At 42.9% G+C, this 15,264-nt stretch overlaps 1 protein-coding gene across 2 annotated transcripts in view; it reads right to left on the minus strand.

Moving 5' to 3' along the window:
• The window catches only part of IPO13 (importin 13), a 51,543-nt gene extending 37,106 nt beyond the window's left edge, over window positions 1-14,437 (minus strand). The window contains exon 1 of one of the 2 annotated variants that reach the window (XM_063139990.1): window positions 13,585-14,437. In XM_063139990.1, coding sequence (XP_062996060.1) covers window positions 13,585-13,650 — 66 coding nt within the window. In that variant the 5' untranslated portion in view covers window positions 13,651-14,437. The remainder of the gene's footprint in view (window positions 1-13,584) is intronic. The other variant, XM_063139998.1, reaches the window with a different exon arrangement.
• Window positions 14,438-15,264: the final 827 nt, after the last annotated feature.

Raw genomic sequence — 15,264 nt, forward strand, 5'->3', positions numbered from 1 at the left:
ACAGCCTCTCCACACATGTGTCTGGTGACCTTCTCAGCTGGGATCTCAAACCTCCAGAGACTGTATGCTGCCAATGCTTAAATCTATATAATGCTTCCTCAGCTAGCAACATGAATGTGCCTCTGCCTGTAGGCAGTGGACGCAAAGGCATCAAGAAGCCTTTGTAAAGGAGCACTTTGTATTGGCACAGCTCCTGCACAATTCTCAGACCTGTTTATGAATTCAACACCACAAGGAGGAGCTGGCATGTACCATATTCAGTACTGTGACTGAGAAGATGGATGTAGAATTGAGTGTCATAAGGAGGCCTGGAATGCTGTACTATTCTTGGGCCAATAGCAGAAGAGAGTAAAGCATGTAATATTATATCTTGTAAACAGCCAGCATACAGGGTGAATTCTCTCCAGCACAAGAACACCTTTTGGACAGCACTAACCTGATGAGCACCAGACCACATGGTATTTCAGCTGCTGAAGTAACCCTCTGGATATCTGAAACTTTAACAAGAGATCCAAACCAGGATAGATCTCTTTTTCAAAACTCTCAAATCAGATTGCACTGGTATACCACAGCTTGTTTAAAGAGCATGAATGCAAATTTACAGTCTCAGCTTTAAGTGCTTAAGAAAACAGACTAGTAGCAATAGCTGCCACAAGCTTAGTGTCCCTAGTGGTGTCTCCTCCTCCCAGGCCTCCTCCGAGCATTGGTAGAGCAAGAGCATTGGTAGAGCAATAACGTAGCAGCTTGTCTCCTTGACAGCACTAAGTAAATACCAGCAAGTTGAATTTTCAAATTCCCAGAGACTAAAGAATAAGAAAGAGATGGACATTCCAGCAGAGATCTACAATTAAAGGTGGCATAAGAAAGTGAGGCCACTCCAGATCAGTATGTTCCTATAAAACGTGTGTCTCTGGAATTGCATGAATTGCATCCAAGACATAAAACTACTTGATCAGCTGAACTGAAGTGAATCTGAACTTAGGAGACCAACAACATACTGATCATACTCAGGGTATGGCCTCATAACTTGCTGATCTATCCATGGGTTGCTGTGATACCCTGCAGTGATTGCCACTCACTTCTGGTTTGCTTTCCTTTCAACACTGCCCAACCCACCCATCATCCTGATCTTCTCAACAGCACAGCCAATTGCCACCAAGCAACAGACACCATAGCAACAAGAGCATCATCTGCTCATTCAGGCGAAGTCCTAGACCTTGCCACTTTGGCATGGAGGGGGCAGGCAATCTGAAGAAAGGTTGCTGAGCAATGCTCTGGCTCTGCAGCATTAAGCTCAATCAGCTGCCACCACAATCTCAGCCCTGTCACAATTTAAATCTTCTTTGGGGCTCAGACATAGACATCTTCCTCCTACAGACTTGAGCCAAATAGTGACAGACCCATATTATATATCTGTGCCAACCAAGCTGCCAGACATGTTTGTCAGCAGCTAGTGCCATCCTCTCTAACACATCCAAAAACACTGTTGGCACTACCCCGTCTTCTATCCCCACAGTACACAGCATATTCCTATCATTCCACAGGTAGCACAGTATATTGCAGAGGATATGAACAACTTCAGAGCTACACTTCAGCACCAATGGATCTCCAACAGCTCAAGGGCACTGGAGAGGTTGATAAGTAAACTAGTTGAGTAGCAAAGAGCACTTTTACTATTGCCTCTGAGGTCCTCATCAGAACTTAGGGTTGGGGCATGGGTCTAGGGCTCAAGAAACAAAATGGTTGATGTTTTGACATTTAGAAGTAAAAAAAAAAATAGTGAGGACCCAGTACTGAACATCTGAACAGAGGAGTGTTCAAATAATGCTGATGCTTGGGAGAAAGAAAATGTAGGGTTATAACAGCAGTTGAAGATCAAGACCAAGGAGCACCATAAGAGATTACCCTCTACACCTCCAAATACTAGGGTTTATTTCCTAGTGAGGGGAAAGTACTGGAAATGTTTGATGCTTTTTTCCTATGTGTTGATTTACACATGGAAAGAGGTCACTTCATCTTTCTGAACCTAATGAACCTGGATTCCTGCATAAAGACCTCCTTAAGCAATCGTAGACAGTTACAAAGTCATGTATAAAGTGCAATTGGAAATCTCCAAAGCAACCAACTAAAGAGCACTGGGCTGATAAAATTTGGAAACTAAGAGTTGTGAAGGCCAAGAAAAAAACCAGGGGGGGGGGGGGAATGGAAGAAAACCCACTTTTTTCAGAGCACTGTTTTTGTGGTTGCTGTTTTTTTTTTCAAATTGAAAAATCGAATAGTTTTGAATTATGAAATATTTTCTTTTAGAATTTAAGATAAAGTATTTATATATAGTTACCCAGCCTTTACTCCCCCCAAAATGATTTCTAAAAACTACACTTTTATAGAAAGACTAGAGATGTAAAATGTCTGGAAACAATGAAGCCATGGAGGGATTTTTTTTTATCTTCTCAGTAAGATTCACAGCTTTATTTCTTTCATACTTTATTAAAATTATTGATCTAAAGTATATTTTATTGATAGATATTTATGTGAGTAGAATCACCATTGTGCATTCTTGACAGTTTGGGTTTTGTTCTATAGAGTCCTGCGTTTCTGATGCTGTAGCAGTCATTTCACATAGTTCTAATCTATTCAGACACTTACAAATGTACTATCAGAGTTTACGTTTAAAAGTTTTTAAATATAATGGTGATTTTATGAGCAAACCAAGTAATAGATAAAATAACTTTAGAAACAGAAAGACTGCTTTACGTTCCTAAAGCAGCCCGCCCAACCTGGTGCACCCCAGATGTTTTGGACTACAGTGCCCATACTGCCTAAGGTTGATGGAAGCTGAAATCCAAAATATCTGGAGGGCAAGAGCTTGGGGAAGACTGTCTTAATGAACAAAATGTTTTTAGGCTGGTAAAGAGTGTTAAAAAATAAGTATTGCTTATTTTTCATTTTTTTCCAAACTTTTGTTCCTCATGGACTCAAAATTTCCAGAAATTTTACCTCTCTAATGACTATGTATAAACTTAGTCAGCAAGAGCCACAAGCAAGAAGCCTAACTTTAAGACTGATATTATGGCAGCATGGTTTCCATTTATTTCCTGTATTGAAGCCCTTCAAACTTTTGATCAAATTCTAACCAAGTACAGTTATATATATTTTTTCTGACTAATAAACACAAAATAACACACACTCACAAACACTGCTTTTATATGCTAAATAAATTGTATTTTTATTTTTTCATTAGATATTGAGCTCTTACTTGAGCTGTTTTACTGTAGATGCTCCACAATCATATTTATTATTATACATTACAAATTATTGTGAGTGAATTTCTTTGTTTCATTGATGATTTTGTTATATTAGGCATGTTTTGTTGCCTTTAGGAGCAAACCTATGGCCTCTAGACAGACTATGGGAGGTCACAGGATAATTCGGATACCTGGATCGGAGGTGAGAGACAACACTCAGATTAAGGAACCCATGCTCTCCACCCCCTCCCCCCTGCATCCAGTGCGGAGAGAACTGTGCCATCATCAGAAAGGCGTGTTGTTTTGTAGGGAGGGGACTGAGGAAGCCTGGATAAGATTATCCTAAGGTCTCTCCAGCCTCATGCTCTTATGGAGTCCAATTAGATGGGTGAAAAAGCCCATCTAGCCAAAATGCAGAGTGGAAGGCGTGTGGAGGCGAAGTTTATGGGCATTGCCATAGATTTATGCCCTTGTTTTGTTAAATTTCAAACTAAAATAAAAAAATTAAAGAAAGAGGTCACACAATTTGCCAGTGATAGCCCTAGAAAATCATCACCCCCCAAAGCCACAGAAGTACCATTGCAGTCCATCTGTAATATTCAAAACCCTGTAATATTCAAAACCACACAAACTGTTCCTTCAAGTGCTTTCTACGATAGGTTTTTATATAAAATCTAGCATGACTGGGCATCTGTGGTAATTAAGGAAATACCTATTGCTCACTGACAGCTAGGGAGCTGTATAAGAACACCAGAACACTTGCTGGCTCTTTCGTTGGCATCACAGCCTAACATTGCCGATAACAACAAACATGAGACCACCCTGCACTCTTTGTGAGCAAATTCAAACATACATTTAAAAGACAGAAGCCCTTTGTCTATGAGCAGTGACATCTTGTAACACAAGGGGGGGGGGACCTACAAAAAAACTCTCTAACAATCATAGAACCAAGGAAACAATTCAGGTGCTAGCAACAATATATATAAGTCATTCTGCAACACAATGCATAATGAGCAGTGCAAATCATGTCTACGAGGCCACAATATGCACAGGCAGTGGCTTGCTCTGCTGCAGATGCTTCAGGACCCTATCCCTGAAGAAGTCAAGCAGAGCGATGGCTTTGAGGGTGATGCCAGCCCAGGGTTATAGCAGGCTACATAGAACCTCTGAAGCCATAGATGCCCTGAGGAAGCTGTGTTCCTGGACCTGCCTCTTTGCTCGTCCCAGGTCAAGCTTGGGGGACCATGTGCAGGTGCTAAAGTTCATAGTATCAGACATGAAACAATAATCCAGCCACAAGCTGACAAGACACAGGCAGTGGAACTTCAACAAAAATTTGTACCAGTGGCCATTAGTATTCTTCAGGAATTTAGTTTTTCATTTGAAGTGAAATCCCAATATGCCCCGAACATCCTAGGAAACCCTTAAACTCTCATCAGTTCTACTGAAGTTTACTGGAAAAGGAGGTAATTCAGGAAAGCTACTCCCAGTTGCATAAAAGGGAGGGACTCTTCAGACTGTTTTGGCAACGCTAAATCATCATGAACATTTTCAAAGAGTCAAACAGGCAGATTTGCTTGTATTTCTATTCTGTAATATCTTAGTCTGAAGGCAGCTGTCTCAGCTGTCACATTGCCCAGCAGCTCACCACCTCAAATTAGAAGTGATGGAAACTAAATCTCATTATCCAGGAGAGAGCCTGGGTGTCAGTTCCTAGATGATCTAGCCCAACTAATGCCCACAAAGAAAAGGGGAACATAGAACCTTCAAGGATAGTGAAAGTCCAAAAAAAAAGGACAGAAGAAAGGAAGAACAGAACGATCAGCCACAAACAGAGATAGAAACCGCTGGGGGGTGGGGATGGGGGAGAGAGCAAGCAAAACCTGAGTCAGCACTAAAACTTAAATTGCACACAACACTTGTATGCAGGTCCTTGGATAGAAATATTACAAAGGCAGTGAACAGGAAAGAGCAGTGAATAGGGATATAATTGGGATATGTGAACTTGGCAATGCAAGTTTTAGACACTGGAAGGATTTTCCTGCATCTCCTCACCCAGACCTTCAAGAGAAAATCGCTCCAACTAGTTCTTAACACAGTTGCTAAACTAGAACACCACAAGCTCAAAATAGAGAAAAGGCAATCCCAGTCCGTGACCATTCCAGAGTGCACACAGTGCCTCGATTTTGTACTAGACTAAGGTTCTGAATTATATCCCTTTTGCAGATGTACCTGCCTTAATTGTTGTAATAGCTGGGGGGTGGGTGGGAGAAAGAGCTCCATTAAATTGATCTAATTGGCTACTATGCTTTCAAGGATGACCAAAACACAGATCATGAAGTATTGTACCAGCCAAGGGGTCCCAACTTTGTTTCTGAAAGGGTTCTTGTGCCTGCAACAGTTACATCACTGGAGGAAACTCATGAAATGAAGCTTTCCCCATCTCCATACTAGGAAAAGCTTCACTGGCAAACGTACGGATGTACCACAGGGTAGAAATCATTAATTAATGGCTACTAATTTAGTTCAACAGAGTATGTCACTTATTGTATCAGTTCGGCTACTTGACATGAGTGATCACAAGATTGCTTTCTTCAGAATGCCAGATCTAAATAGGTGGGGGAGGAGAACCCTACTGCACTCAGAACTTGTTCTCTGGATCCTGCATTGGCTCAGTTTTGGAATTAGCTTTCCCTTGCTCAAGCTGTTCAACCTATATAATTCCTCTATATTTGTAAATAGTTTTTTTGTTAGTTTGTTTTTACTGAAATAGGCTAATACCCTAGTGCGCCTTCCTAATACTCTAGTGATCCTTCTTTAAAGAAAACTGAGATGCCACAACAGTGGGAGGAAAAATGTTGATTTAAATCAAGTTTCCCATTGAAACTTTTTCATATATTTTGTATATATTGCACGTCTGAGCAACAAGCCATGTCAATTTACAACTAAATAGACCATTATTTACATTGTTTCATTCTTACGAATAGACTGCATCTCTTTGTCTCATTGTATATTTTGCATGCTGTCCTTTTTACCTATAGAGGGAACGTCTTTCAAATATTCCCATATAGGGTCTTTTTTTTATTACGACAGTTGATGTTAATGGGACAATCCTATATACATCACCTCAAAAATAACTTCCATTGTGTTCAATGGGACTTACTCCTATGAAGAGGATTGCAGCCTTAGTAAGAGAATACAGGAAGATGCACATTGGACAATTTTGCCTTCTTTTGCTTTCTAGTGTTGCTCCATTCTGCTTCACATTGTCTTGTCCTCACAAAAAACAAATAGCAAACAAAAATAAAATGCCCATGACTGATGGGTCAAAAGAAGGTTTGATAGTGTGGTGTAGTGACTAAAGTGTTGGGCTGGGAGACAGGAGATCCGGGTTCTAGTCCCCACTCGGCTATGGAAGCCCACTGGGAAACTTTGGGCCAGTCACAGACTCTCAACCCAACCTAGCTCACAAGGTTGTTGTTGTGAGGATAAAAATGGAGAGGAGGATTATGTATGCTGCCTTGGGTTCCTTGAAAGAAAAAAGACGGGATATAAATGCAATAATAAATGAAAATAAATAATAGTTACTGGGCTGAAAAAAACCTTTTTTTAAAAAAATAAATCTTTCTGGATTTAATTGAGCATCAATTTTTATCTACCATGCTATCTTGTCTTTCTGTCTTAACTAACTCCTCTGCCCTGCTTGGCCCATCTCCAGCACCACATAAGCACAAAACAACAATCCTATCTAGCTTGTTTTGACACACATGAAAGCCCAGAACTTTCAAGAAGCAGGAGCTGTTAATTAATATAGACAATTTCCACAAGATGAAAAACTGAAATTAATGCCATGCTTGATTGGTAGGTAACTTCTTTTTTATGAGACAGTAAGTGTAGTGAAAACATGTTTATGATGATATTTAATTGTAATATGTTATTTTCTTAGTGAGATACAGTTGGTATTTTATTTTTAAAAAATACTAAAAAATTAAAAATTAAAAATCCAATTTAAATTTTAAAAATCCAATTTTAAATTTGTATTTTTTAGATTTTGATCCACCTTGGTTCTCAGACTGTTCTGAAGGGGAAGCAAAACAGTTAATGCATATTATAATATTATATTTCAAACAACAGCGTAGCAGGACTGTTACTTAAACTACCACCAAGATAGAAATGGAAGGGTAGAGAGAGAATGCGTTTCTGGACAGATTAAGTTTGGTATTACAGGGATGAAGTGCTCCCAATTCTATACCCGCAACCTTCAGATGCAATTTCTCCCATTTTTACTAGCTTTTTGAAGTTAGGGAAATATGCTGCTGCAAATATCATTTGGCATGTCTTTTATTGAAAGTGCAGCCACGTTTTCTGTAACCCAAATATTTGCATTATGGCATTAGAGCCAACATACGATTGATATGTATACAGACTTCTTCACTAGTTTCCTTCTGCAGGTTCTCCACAACAAGTGCAGATTGATACCTACTGGGCAATTTCCTCCTCATGGCTTTGACCTAAATCCTTTGTCCAAGATGAAATGTAACCAAAATAATTTATTGGCTCTAAATTAAATGGGCTTCTGTTATCATGAGGGACCCTCCCCCAAAATACAGACATTTTAAAAATAAAAGCATACATCTGGTTTCATTGACTTTTCTTTTCACCTATATACCTGTGTGAAATGCCAGCGTGTAGTCTGAGACATAGAAAGACCTGGTTTTCTCGCTGGCTAAATGGAAGAAAACGCTTTCTAAAAAAGGAATCACAACGTGGACTTTGTAACGTAAATAAATGCCCTGCTCCTTGGCTTCAGCATCTAAGTTAAGAGTACTGATCAGCTAGTAACCTCTTTTGCATTTATTTCTTATGTGCTTGTTTTTATGTTTTGTTTTCCCTAACACCACTCCTTCTTTGAAACATATTCTGAAGTTTTCTACAGGGTAATTCAAAGGTTCAGGCCCAATTAGACCTCTACCTTTATTCTATACTACTTGGTATAATACTGATTCATAGGGTCAGGATAGCACTGCACTGAATAAGAAAAGGGCGGATAGTATTAGCCAATGCCTGCCACTCATAACTACTTGGGTGTAAACATGAGGTACAGTGAAAGAAACAAATCAAGAATTAGAAACTAGCTCAACAGGCTGCTTAGCCTATTCCTACCTAGTCTCCTCAAGGCAGAGTCTGAGAGTGTGAGCATGTTGGTACAACTAGATCAATTCCCAGTTCAGTGACACCTGCCATAAAGTGAGGAAGCCCCAGGCCCATAATGGAATTTTATGACAAGAATACTCACAAAGTTAAGGAAGGAAAAGTCTTAAGGCATCTGAATCTGTCTGGCAGAGCATCACTTACTGCCACTTGCAGCAAAAAAGCCTCAGGCTGAAGAGGCAGATGCATGGCAGATTCTGCTGAATCTGCCACAGCCAAAGACTTGAATCTTGACCCCAAACTTCTAATGCTTCCTGCAGCAAGAACAGGGCATTGAATTCAGTCTACTATGGCACAGTTTCCTGCAGCAGGAGCTCACACCCTTCCCTCAGCCAGCCAGTCAGCCAGCCGATCTCCACCCTTGCAGCACAATACTGCATCTTATGGGAAAGCTTGATACAGGCAGCACTAGACAGCGAGGCAAAGAAGGGCTGAGGCAGACTGGGGGGAAGGGGAGCCAAAGCATCCTTCAGAACCTGCTGCTGCCCCTCCCAGCCAGTGTGGGAGCCATTCCGGCACACGCACACCCCATGGCTGGAACTTCTACATACCCACCTCCCGCAGCACTTGCTGAGCTAATCACCACCTGGGGCGTGCTGACCTTTCCTGATGTCAACATTTGCTCTATTGTCGGCGCACACAAAGAAGCTGCCTGTGCGTTCCCTCCAGGGGAAATTATAAAGCAGCATTACCCAGTAGCAGATTAGGCCACAGAAGCCAACACTGCTGCATAACTTTGCAGAAAGGAGCCAATCCTTATTTTACATACAGTGCGAAAATGGGAGGTTTTAGCATCACGTCTTCAGTGCTTGGACTATGGGGTTCTTCCTAATGGAGGCTCCTAGTGCTAACAATCAAAAGCATTGTGCAGCTATTCCATCTTTCCCTCCTTAAATTTTTGCTGGTAAGAAAAAAGACAAACAGTAGAGGAAGCAAAACACAGGAGTACTATGAATTGAAAATAATGTTGTCTGGACCCCCTGTAAAAATTATTTCAACCACGCAGGGTAATAAAAGCTGTGTTTGTAAGCACCCTAAGGGCCAGTTCACATTATCAAAATAAGCCACTGTGGCTTATTTAAATCACAACACCATGTGTGGGTTGCAATTTGAATAATCACTGCCCAGGCTTGTTGTGTCATCTGAACCTGGGCAGCATGACTTGTTGGAGGGGTAAACAACCCTCCAATAACTCTGTAACAACCAATGTCGCCTGAACTCAGATGACATGACAAGCCATGTCTGGGCAGTGATTATTCAAATTGTGCCTGGCAGGCACTGTGATTTAAATAATTCAGTGGTGGTTTATTCTGATTATGCAAACCAGGTTTAAGAATCTGCTATTCCTGACCAAACACTGATTAACACAGAAAGGGGAGGCATATGCAGCTACAGAGTGTGACTTAGTGAAAAAACAATATCGAGAATTTGCTAGAAAGAGGGATGAATAACAGACTCCCTACTAGGAATCTGTCTGATCGCTTGTACCAGCAGAATGATACAATTCAGGATGTGCCTACTCTAATGTTGCAAGGGACACAATGGGTATCAAACACAGGTTAAAGCTGCCCAAATAGTAACAGGTATAGCACACAGTACCCCTCAAAGCCATAAGGAAAAGAGGTCATAGTCTTTTTTTCAAAGAAAGCACAATTTCCAAGTTGCAGAGTCTTTATTTAACAGGAGACGGGAGATGAGTAAAGTGTTCGAAACTGACCCTGTGTGTACCTTGGACTGATTTTAAAAATCTGCTCCAAGTCTGCAACCCCTATAAGTTATTCAAATTATTCTGCTTCACCTAAAAAGTCAAACAGCTGTATAGGGCATTGAACCAGAATTCCCTGACCCCTGGGAAACTTATTGAGCCCCTTGGCTTCAGAGATTTCACCAGACATCGCACACACATTTTCAAATCTATCTCAGTAACCCTAAAGTTTAGAAATTACCTGTTCATTTAAAGAAAATTGAGATTTCTCATTATGAGTTCTACGTACACTCAATGACCTCGTTTGTATGATTGCCATGGTTTAAACAATCCATGGTGGCTTGTTTAAGCTGCAGCATATGCAGGGCACCGTTCGCCTAATCAGCTATCCAAGTGTTTTTTTGTGTGTTATACAAATCCAAGTGACATGGGTTGTTGGAAGAAAAAACAACCCTCAAGTTATCCAACAGCCTATGGTTTATTTCAGGGTTGTTACCCTCTCCAAAATGTCATGCAGTCAAGGTTCAGCCAACAAGATAAACCATGCCTGGGCAGGTGATTAGACAAATAGTGCCCAGTTCATGCCACAGCTTAAACAAGCCACATTGGCTTGTTTAATGCTCCGTGATCATGTGAACCATCCCAATGCCATGTTTTAGTTGTTTTCACTTGCACTTAGAGTGGAATTACAGAAAACACATCGGCCTAATTATATTTTTCAAAAGAATGTTCTTGAAGAACCTCAATATTAGCACTGAGCTTGCGCTTTTTTAACTTGTAAGAATTTAGCCCTTGACGAACTGGCAGTTCCATCTCCTTTCTGGTTCTTTGGCACCAAGCAATAGTTAAGACAATGACCACTTTGGCAAGTGGAATCTCAGTTATTATTGGCCCACTAGTTTGGATGGGACCTCAAGGGGAAAATGTTTCCTTTCACCAGTACCCATAGTGTTTATCCTTCCTCCTCCTCTCTGTAAATGTTCATCACAGTCTAGGGAGGATTATAGGCATCTCTTTCAATTTTGATGGTTAAAGAGGTGGTCTACTGAGTGTGAGCTCTGAAGTCTTTAATCTCACTTCAGCTATGAACTCACTAGGCAATCTTAAATAAGCCATTATTTCTCTGTTTCAGCATCCCATTTGTACAGGCAAGTTCCTCTTTAAACTTCAACCAAATGGTGGCACTCACATTAGTCCAATAGATTTGACAATGAAACCGTACATGCTCACAGTATTAACGTGAATTAGAAAATACAGGAAGCAGCTTTATATCAGGACAGATTATTGGTCCATCTAGCACAGTATCGTTTATTTTGACTGGCAAGGGTTCTCCATGGTCTCAGGCAGGGGTGTTTCATATTACATTATACCTCAGGGGTGTTGAACCTCTTTCAGCCCAAAGGACTAATTCAATTTCTGAGAAGCTCTCAAGGGGCACATTCCAATGGTGAGCAGAGCCAAATGTGAAAGGAGCCCCTGCCCACTATTACAAAACATGAAAAACGTCAACAAATTTTGAGCTTAAAGCTCTTTCTGTCAGTAACTAAGCCTTAAGAGAGGCATTTCAATCTTTTAGAATGGGGAGAAAATTGCACAAAAGCCAGGAAACCACCAAACCACTCGCAGTCAGGAAAAAGGGGCAAACCCAAGAGCTCTGAATTTGGCCTGAGGTTCAACACCCCTGTCCTTTTTTATCATTTTATCTGGAATACCAAGGATTGAACCTAGAACCCTTTGTCTGCAAAGCATGTGCTCTATCACTGAGCTGTGGTTCCTTTCCCAAAATCCTACTGAAACTTTGCTTTCAGTGGCATCACACAGCATAGTTTTCATATCCCTTGGCTTCCAGAAAGAGATAGGTGGGGTATAGTAAAAGATGGCAGAGAGCGATGTACTTACTCTTCTACAGTACCATAGATCCCTCCTGCCCTTCCTTTGCCATTCTATGAAAATAGACTTCAAACATTTGAGGAGGGGCTATGCTCTCCACTCCCATATTTACTCACCTAGAAGCTGGAGCCCAGGCAGTATATTATACCAATAGGTATTAAAACCATTATCTTAATAGAAAAGGTAAGGTCATTCAAAGAATTTTAAACAAACAATTCAATGGTTATGCTGTTCTAAACAATTAAAGCATATTTTCAGTCATTCCCAAGTACTCCTTTAAAAACAGCATCACTAGGTGTTTTTATGTAGGGCTTTGGTGGTGGGGGAGAGTCACCTTACAGTTGCAAGCCTATGCACCCTTACATAGAGTAAGTCACTGGGACTTCTCGAGACAGTTTGAAACTGGTTTCTGTTCAGATAATTTGCAGCCTTCATTTAAGTTCAGTTTTGCCTTTTACAAGCTGCAACGTCTACCTTGATGTCCCCTCTTCAGAGGAATGACAAAACCTAGCCTACTTCATGGGGCTGGGATAAAAAAAGACATTTCAACTGTAAGCCACAACGTTCTTGGTGCAACACATAATCCCTTTGGACTGTATGATTGGTATTATTCTAAACAAGGCCAATGAGGGACCAGTGCTCACAGCAACAGCATCCACAGGAACTCCTCAGATGTCAATAGCAGTTAGTGCCCTTATCAATGTATAAGAAAAGCATACACATACCCATGCTGATGTTGCTGTCATCCCAACTCCTTAGCATTGCAATACTATTTAAATTACTCATATGGATTAGAGAACATGTACAGGCACAGTAAAGGGAAAAAAGAGGCAGGTGATAATGTATTTGCCAGAAGGGAAACATATCTAGTTCTTGCCATACAAAAGTTCACCTTTCAGGTGAGTTTCTAAAGGCCACTCTGTTTTCCACAACTGGAGGGTACTGGCTGAGGAACAAAGCTGGAAGGCAAAGCCGAAAGCACCAGTAGAAGCAGAGCTCCAACTATGACATACTATGGGTTCTGGGGAGTGGCAGGATACATCCAGAGCATCACTTCTACAAACACTGCTCGAAGTGTCATTCCCCTGCCAGGCCCATCACGATCCTCTCCCAGGAGGAAATGGCAGGGAAGGAAGTATACTAAATCCTCACAAAAAGACCAAGGGTACTGCTATGGGCAGCCCAGTGGATTTCAGCAGTGCAAATTAAACCGTGAAAATCTCAAGAACCAATAACATGCCAAGGGCAGCTTTGATGTATTAAAGATCAAAATGGATCAGCTATGCCCAACGAACAGATGAAGTACAAGTCTGTGGCATGCTTCATTGGATGTCAAGCAGAATTGCTGGTGACAGAGGTGGGTTCAATGGATCCTTCCTAGTCCCAAGTATGGACCTGTATTAAAACGTCTTGAGATAAAGCATCAGTCACTCCCTGCTGCCTCCACCAAGGCACAGTAACCCAAACCACCGCTGGCAGGTGAAAACAGCGATTCCTCTCCCCACCTCCACCCCCGGGCAGCGCTGCCCTCACCTTCTCCACATTCTCCACGGTGAATTCCAGGTTCTGCTGGAGGGCCGTCTCCCCTCGGCGCTCCATGGTGTTTGCACGCTCACAGTCTGAGCCTCGCCCTCACCCTGCACTGGGGCTCAACTACAGTGGGGCAAGCGGCAGCAACAGCAGCATCTTGAGTAGGGGGTAGAGAAGGAGACAGCCGCCCCGATCGAGGCGGCAGTCTGTCCCTAATGGAGGGAAAGGGCGATTCTCTTGTCTGCCTCCACCGGAGAGGGGGCCGGGGGGGGGGGGGGATGCGCGTGTGGCTCAACCGGTCAATGGAGTTTTTAAAAGGGGCTGCTCGCCTGATCCTATCCTAACCCGTTTCTCTGCAATAGGGGGAGGGGCAAATCTATCCGTCCCAATGGGGCTGGGAGTAATTGGTGGGGAAGGAGGCGGTTTCTACCTGCTTGTCTTCAGCTAGGGAAGCAGGAGGGAGTATTCCGCCTGTTCCCCCACAAGATTCAGGGTGAATTAAAACTACCTGCCTCAAACCCAGTAGAGAGAGCAGTCTACGTCTGCCTCCCGAGAGGGATTCCTTGGGGATGGGAGAGAGCAAGAGGCCGGCGGGGAACCGGATAAACTGCCGCTGATATTCTTGTGAGGGAGGGGGGGGAGGGAATCTGTCTGTCTGTCCTGCTGCCCTTAATGGCGGAGAAGGTGCCTGACGGTCGCTCGCTGGAAGGAAGGAAGGAAGGGGCGGGCAGGGCGTCTGTCTGTCTGTCTGTCCGCCCAACCCCTCCGCCCTGCGCTCAGCTCTCCTGAGGAGGGTCGGTGTATCTGCCTGAGGCGGCAAGCGCCGCCGAGCCGCCTCCTCCGTCGCGCAATTGGACTAATTGACTGACAGCTGGGCCGGGCACCCAGAAAAAGAGGGAGAGTGGGGGCCTCGCGCGCCACCGGGTTGTCCACGCCGATGGCCCGCCTGCCGGCTCGCTCGCTTCCCTTCCATTCAGGCGCCTCGAACACTCCCTCCCACTAAGGACCAACGTTGTTTTGTGGGATCATGGGAGTTGTGGTTCCAAGCCCCGCTGGCGTAATAAAGGATAGGGCAAAGCCGAGGAACGTTCACGGGAGTTGTAGTTCCGGTAGTAGCGAGTCTCTACGACACCCCCTGGTGGGGAAAATGGCGAATATCAGCTCAATGAAGTGATCCTGCGAGAATGGGAAGACAGATGTTAGGACTTGGCCATTCAGTAGTGGAGTCCGGTCAATCAAGCTGCGGAGAAACAACCCTAGTAGAAGATTTGCAAATGAGATAGAACGACATTATAGCCGCTGCCGAGCTGAGCCCTTTGGATGTGTTAGGCTACAACTCCCAACATCCCCAGTCATGCTGACTGGGGGTGATAGGGACTGAAGTCCTACATATCTGGAGGATGCCAGGGTGAGGAAGGCTTCCCTGAGGCTAGCAGTCCTCAGGCAAGAGGTAGTGGATGCTGAGCTCCTTGCAGCACAGTGACCAGTTCCCTCTAACAACTGCTTGAGCTCACCAGCTCAATCATTAAGAGCAAAGAATCATAGAATAGCAGAGTTGGAAGGGACCTACAAGGCCATCGAGTCCAACCCCTGCTCAATGCAGGAATCCACCCTAAAGCATCCCCGACAGATGCTTGTCCAGCTGCCTCTTGAAGGCCTCTAGTGTGGGAGAGCCCACAACCT

The sequence above is a fragment of the Elgaria multicarinata genome, chromosome 1 (assembly GCF_023053635.1).
Source record: "Elgaria multicarinata webbii isolate HBS135686 ecotype San Diego chromosome 1, rElgMul1.1.pri, whole genome shotgun sequence".
Classification (NCBI taxonomy): Eukaryota; Metazoa; Chordata; class Lepidosauria; order Squamata; family Anguidae; genus Elgaria; species Elgaria multicarinata.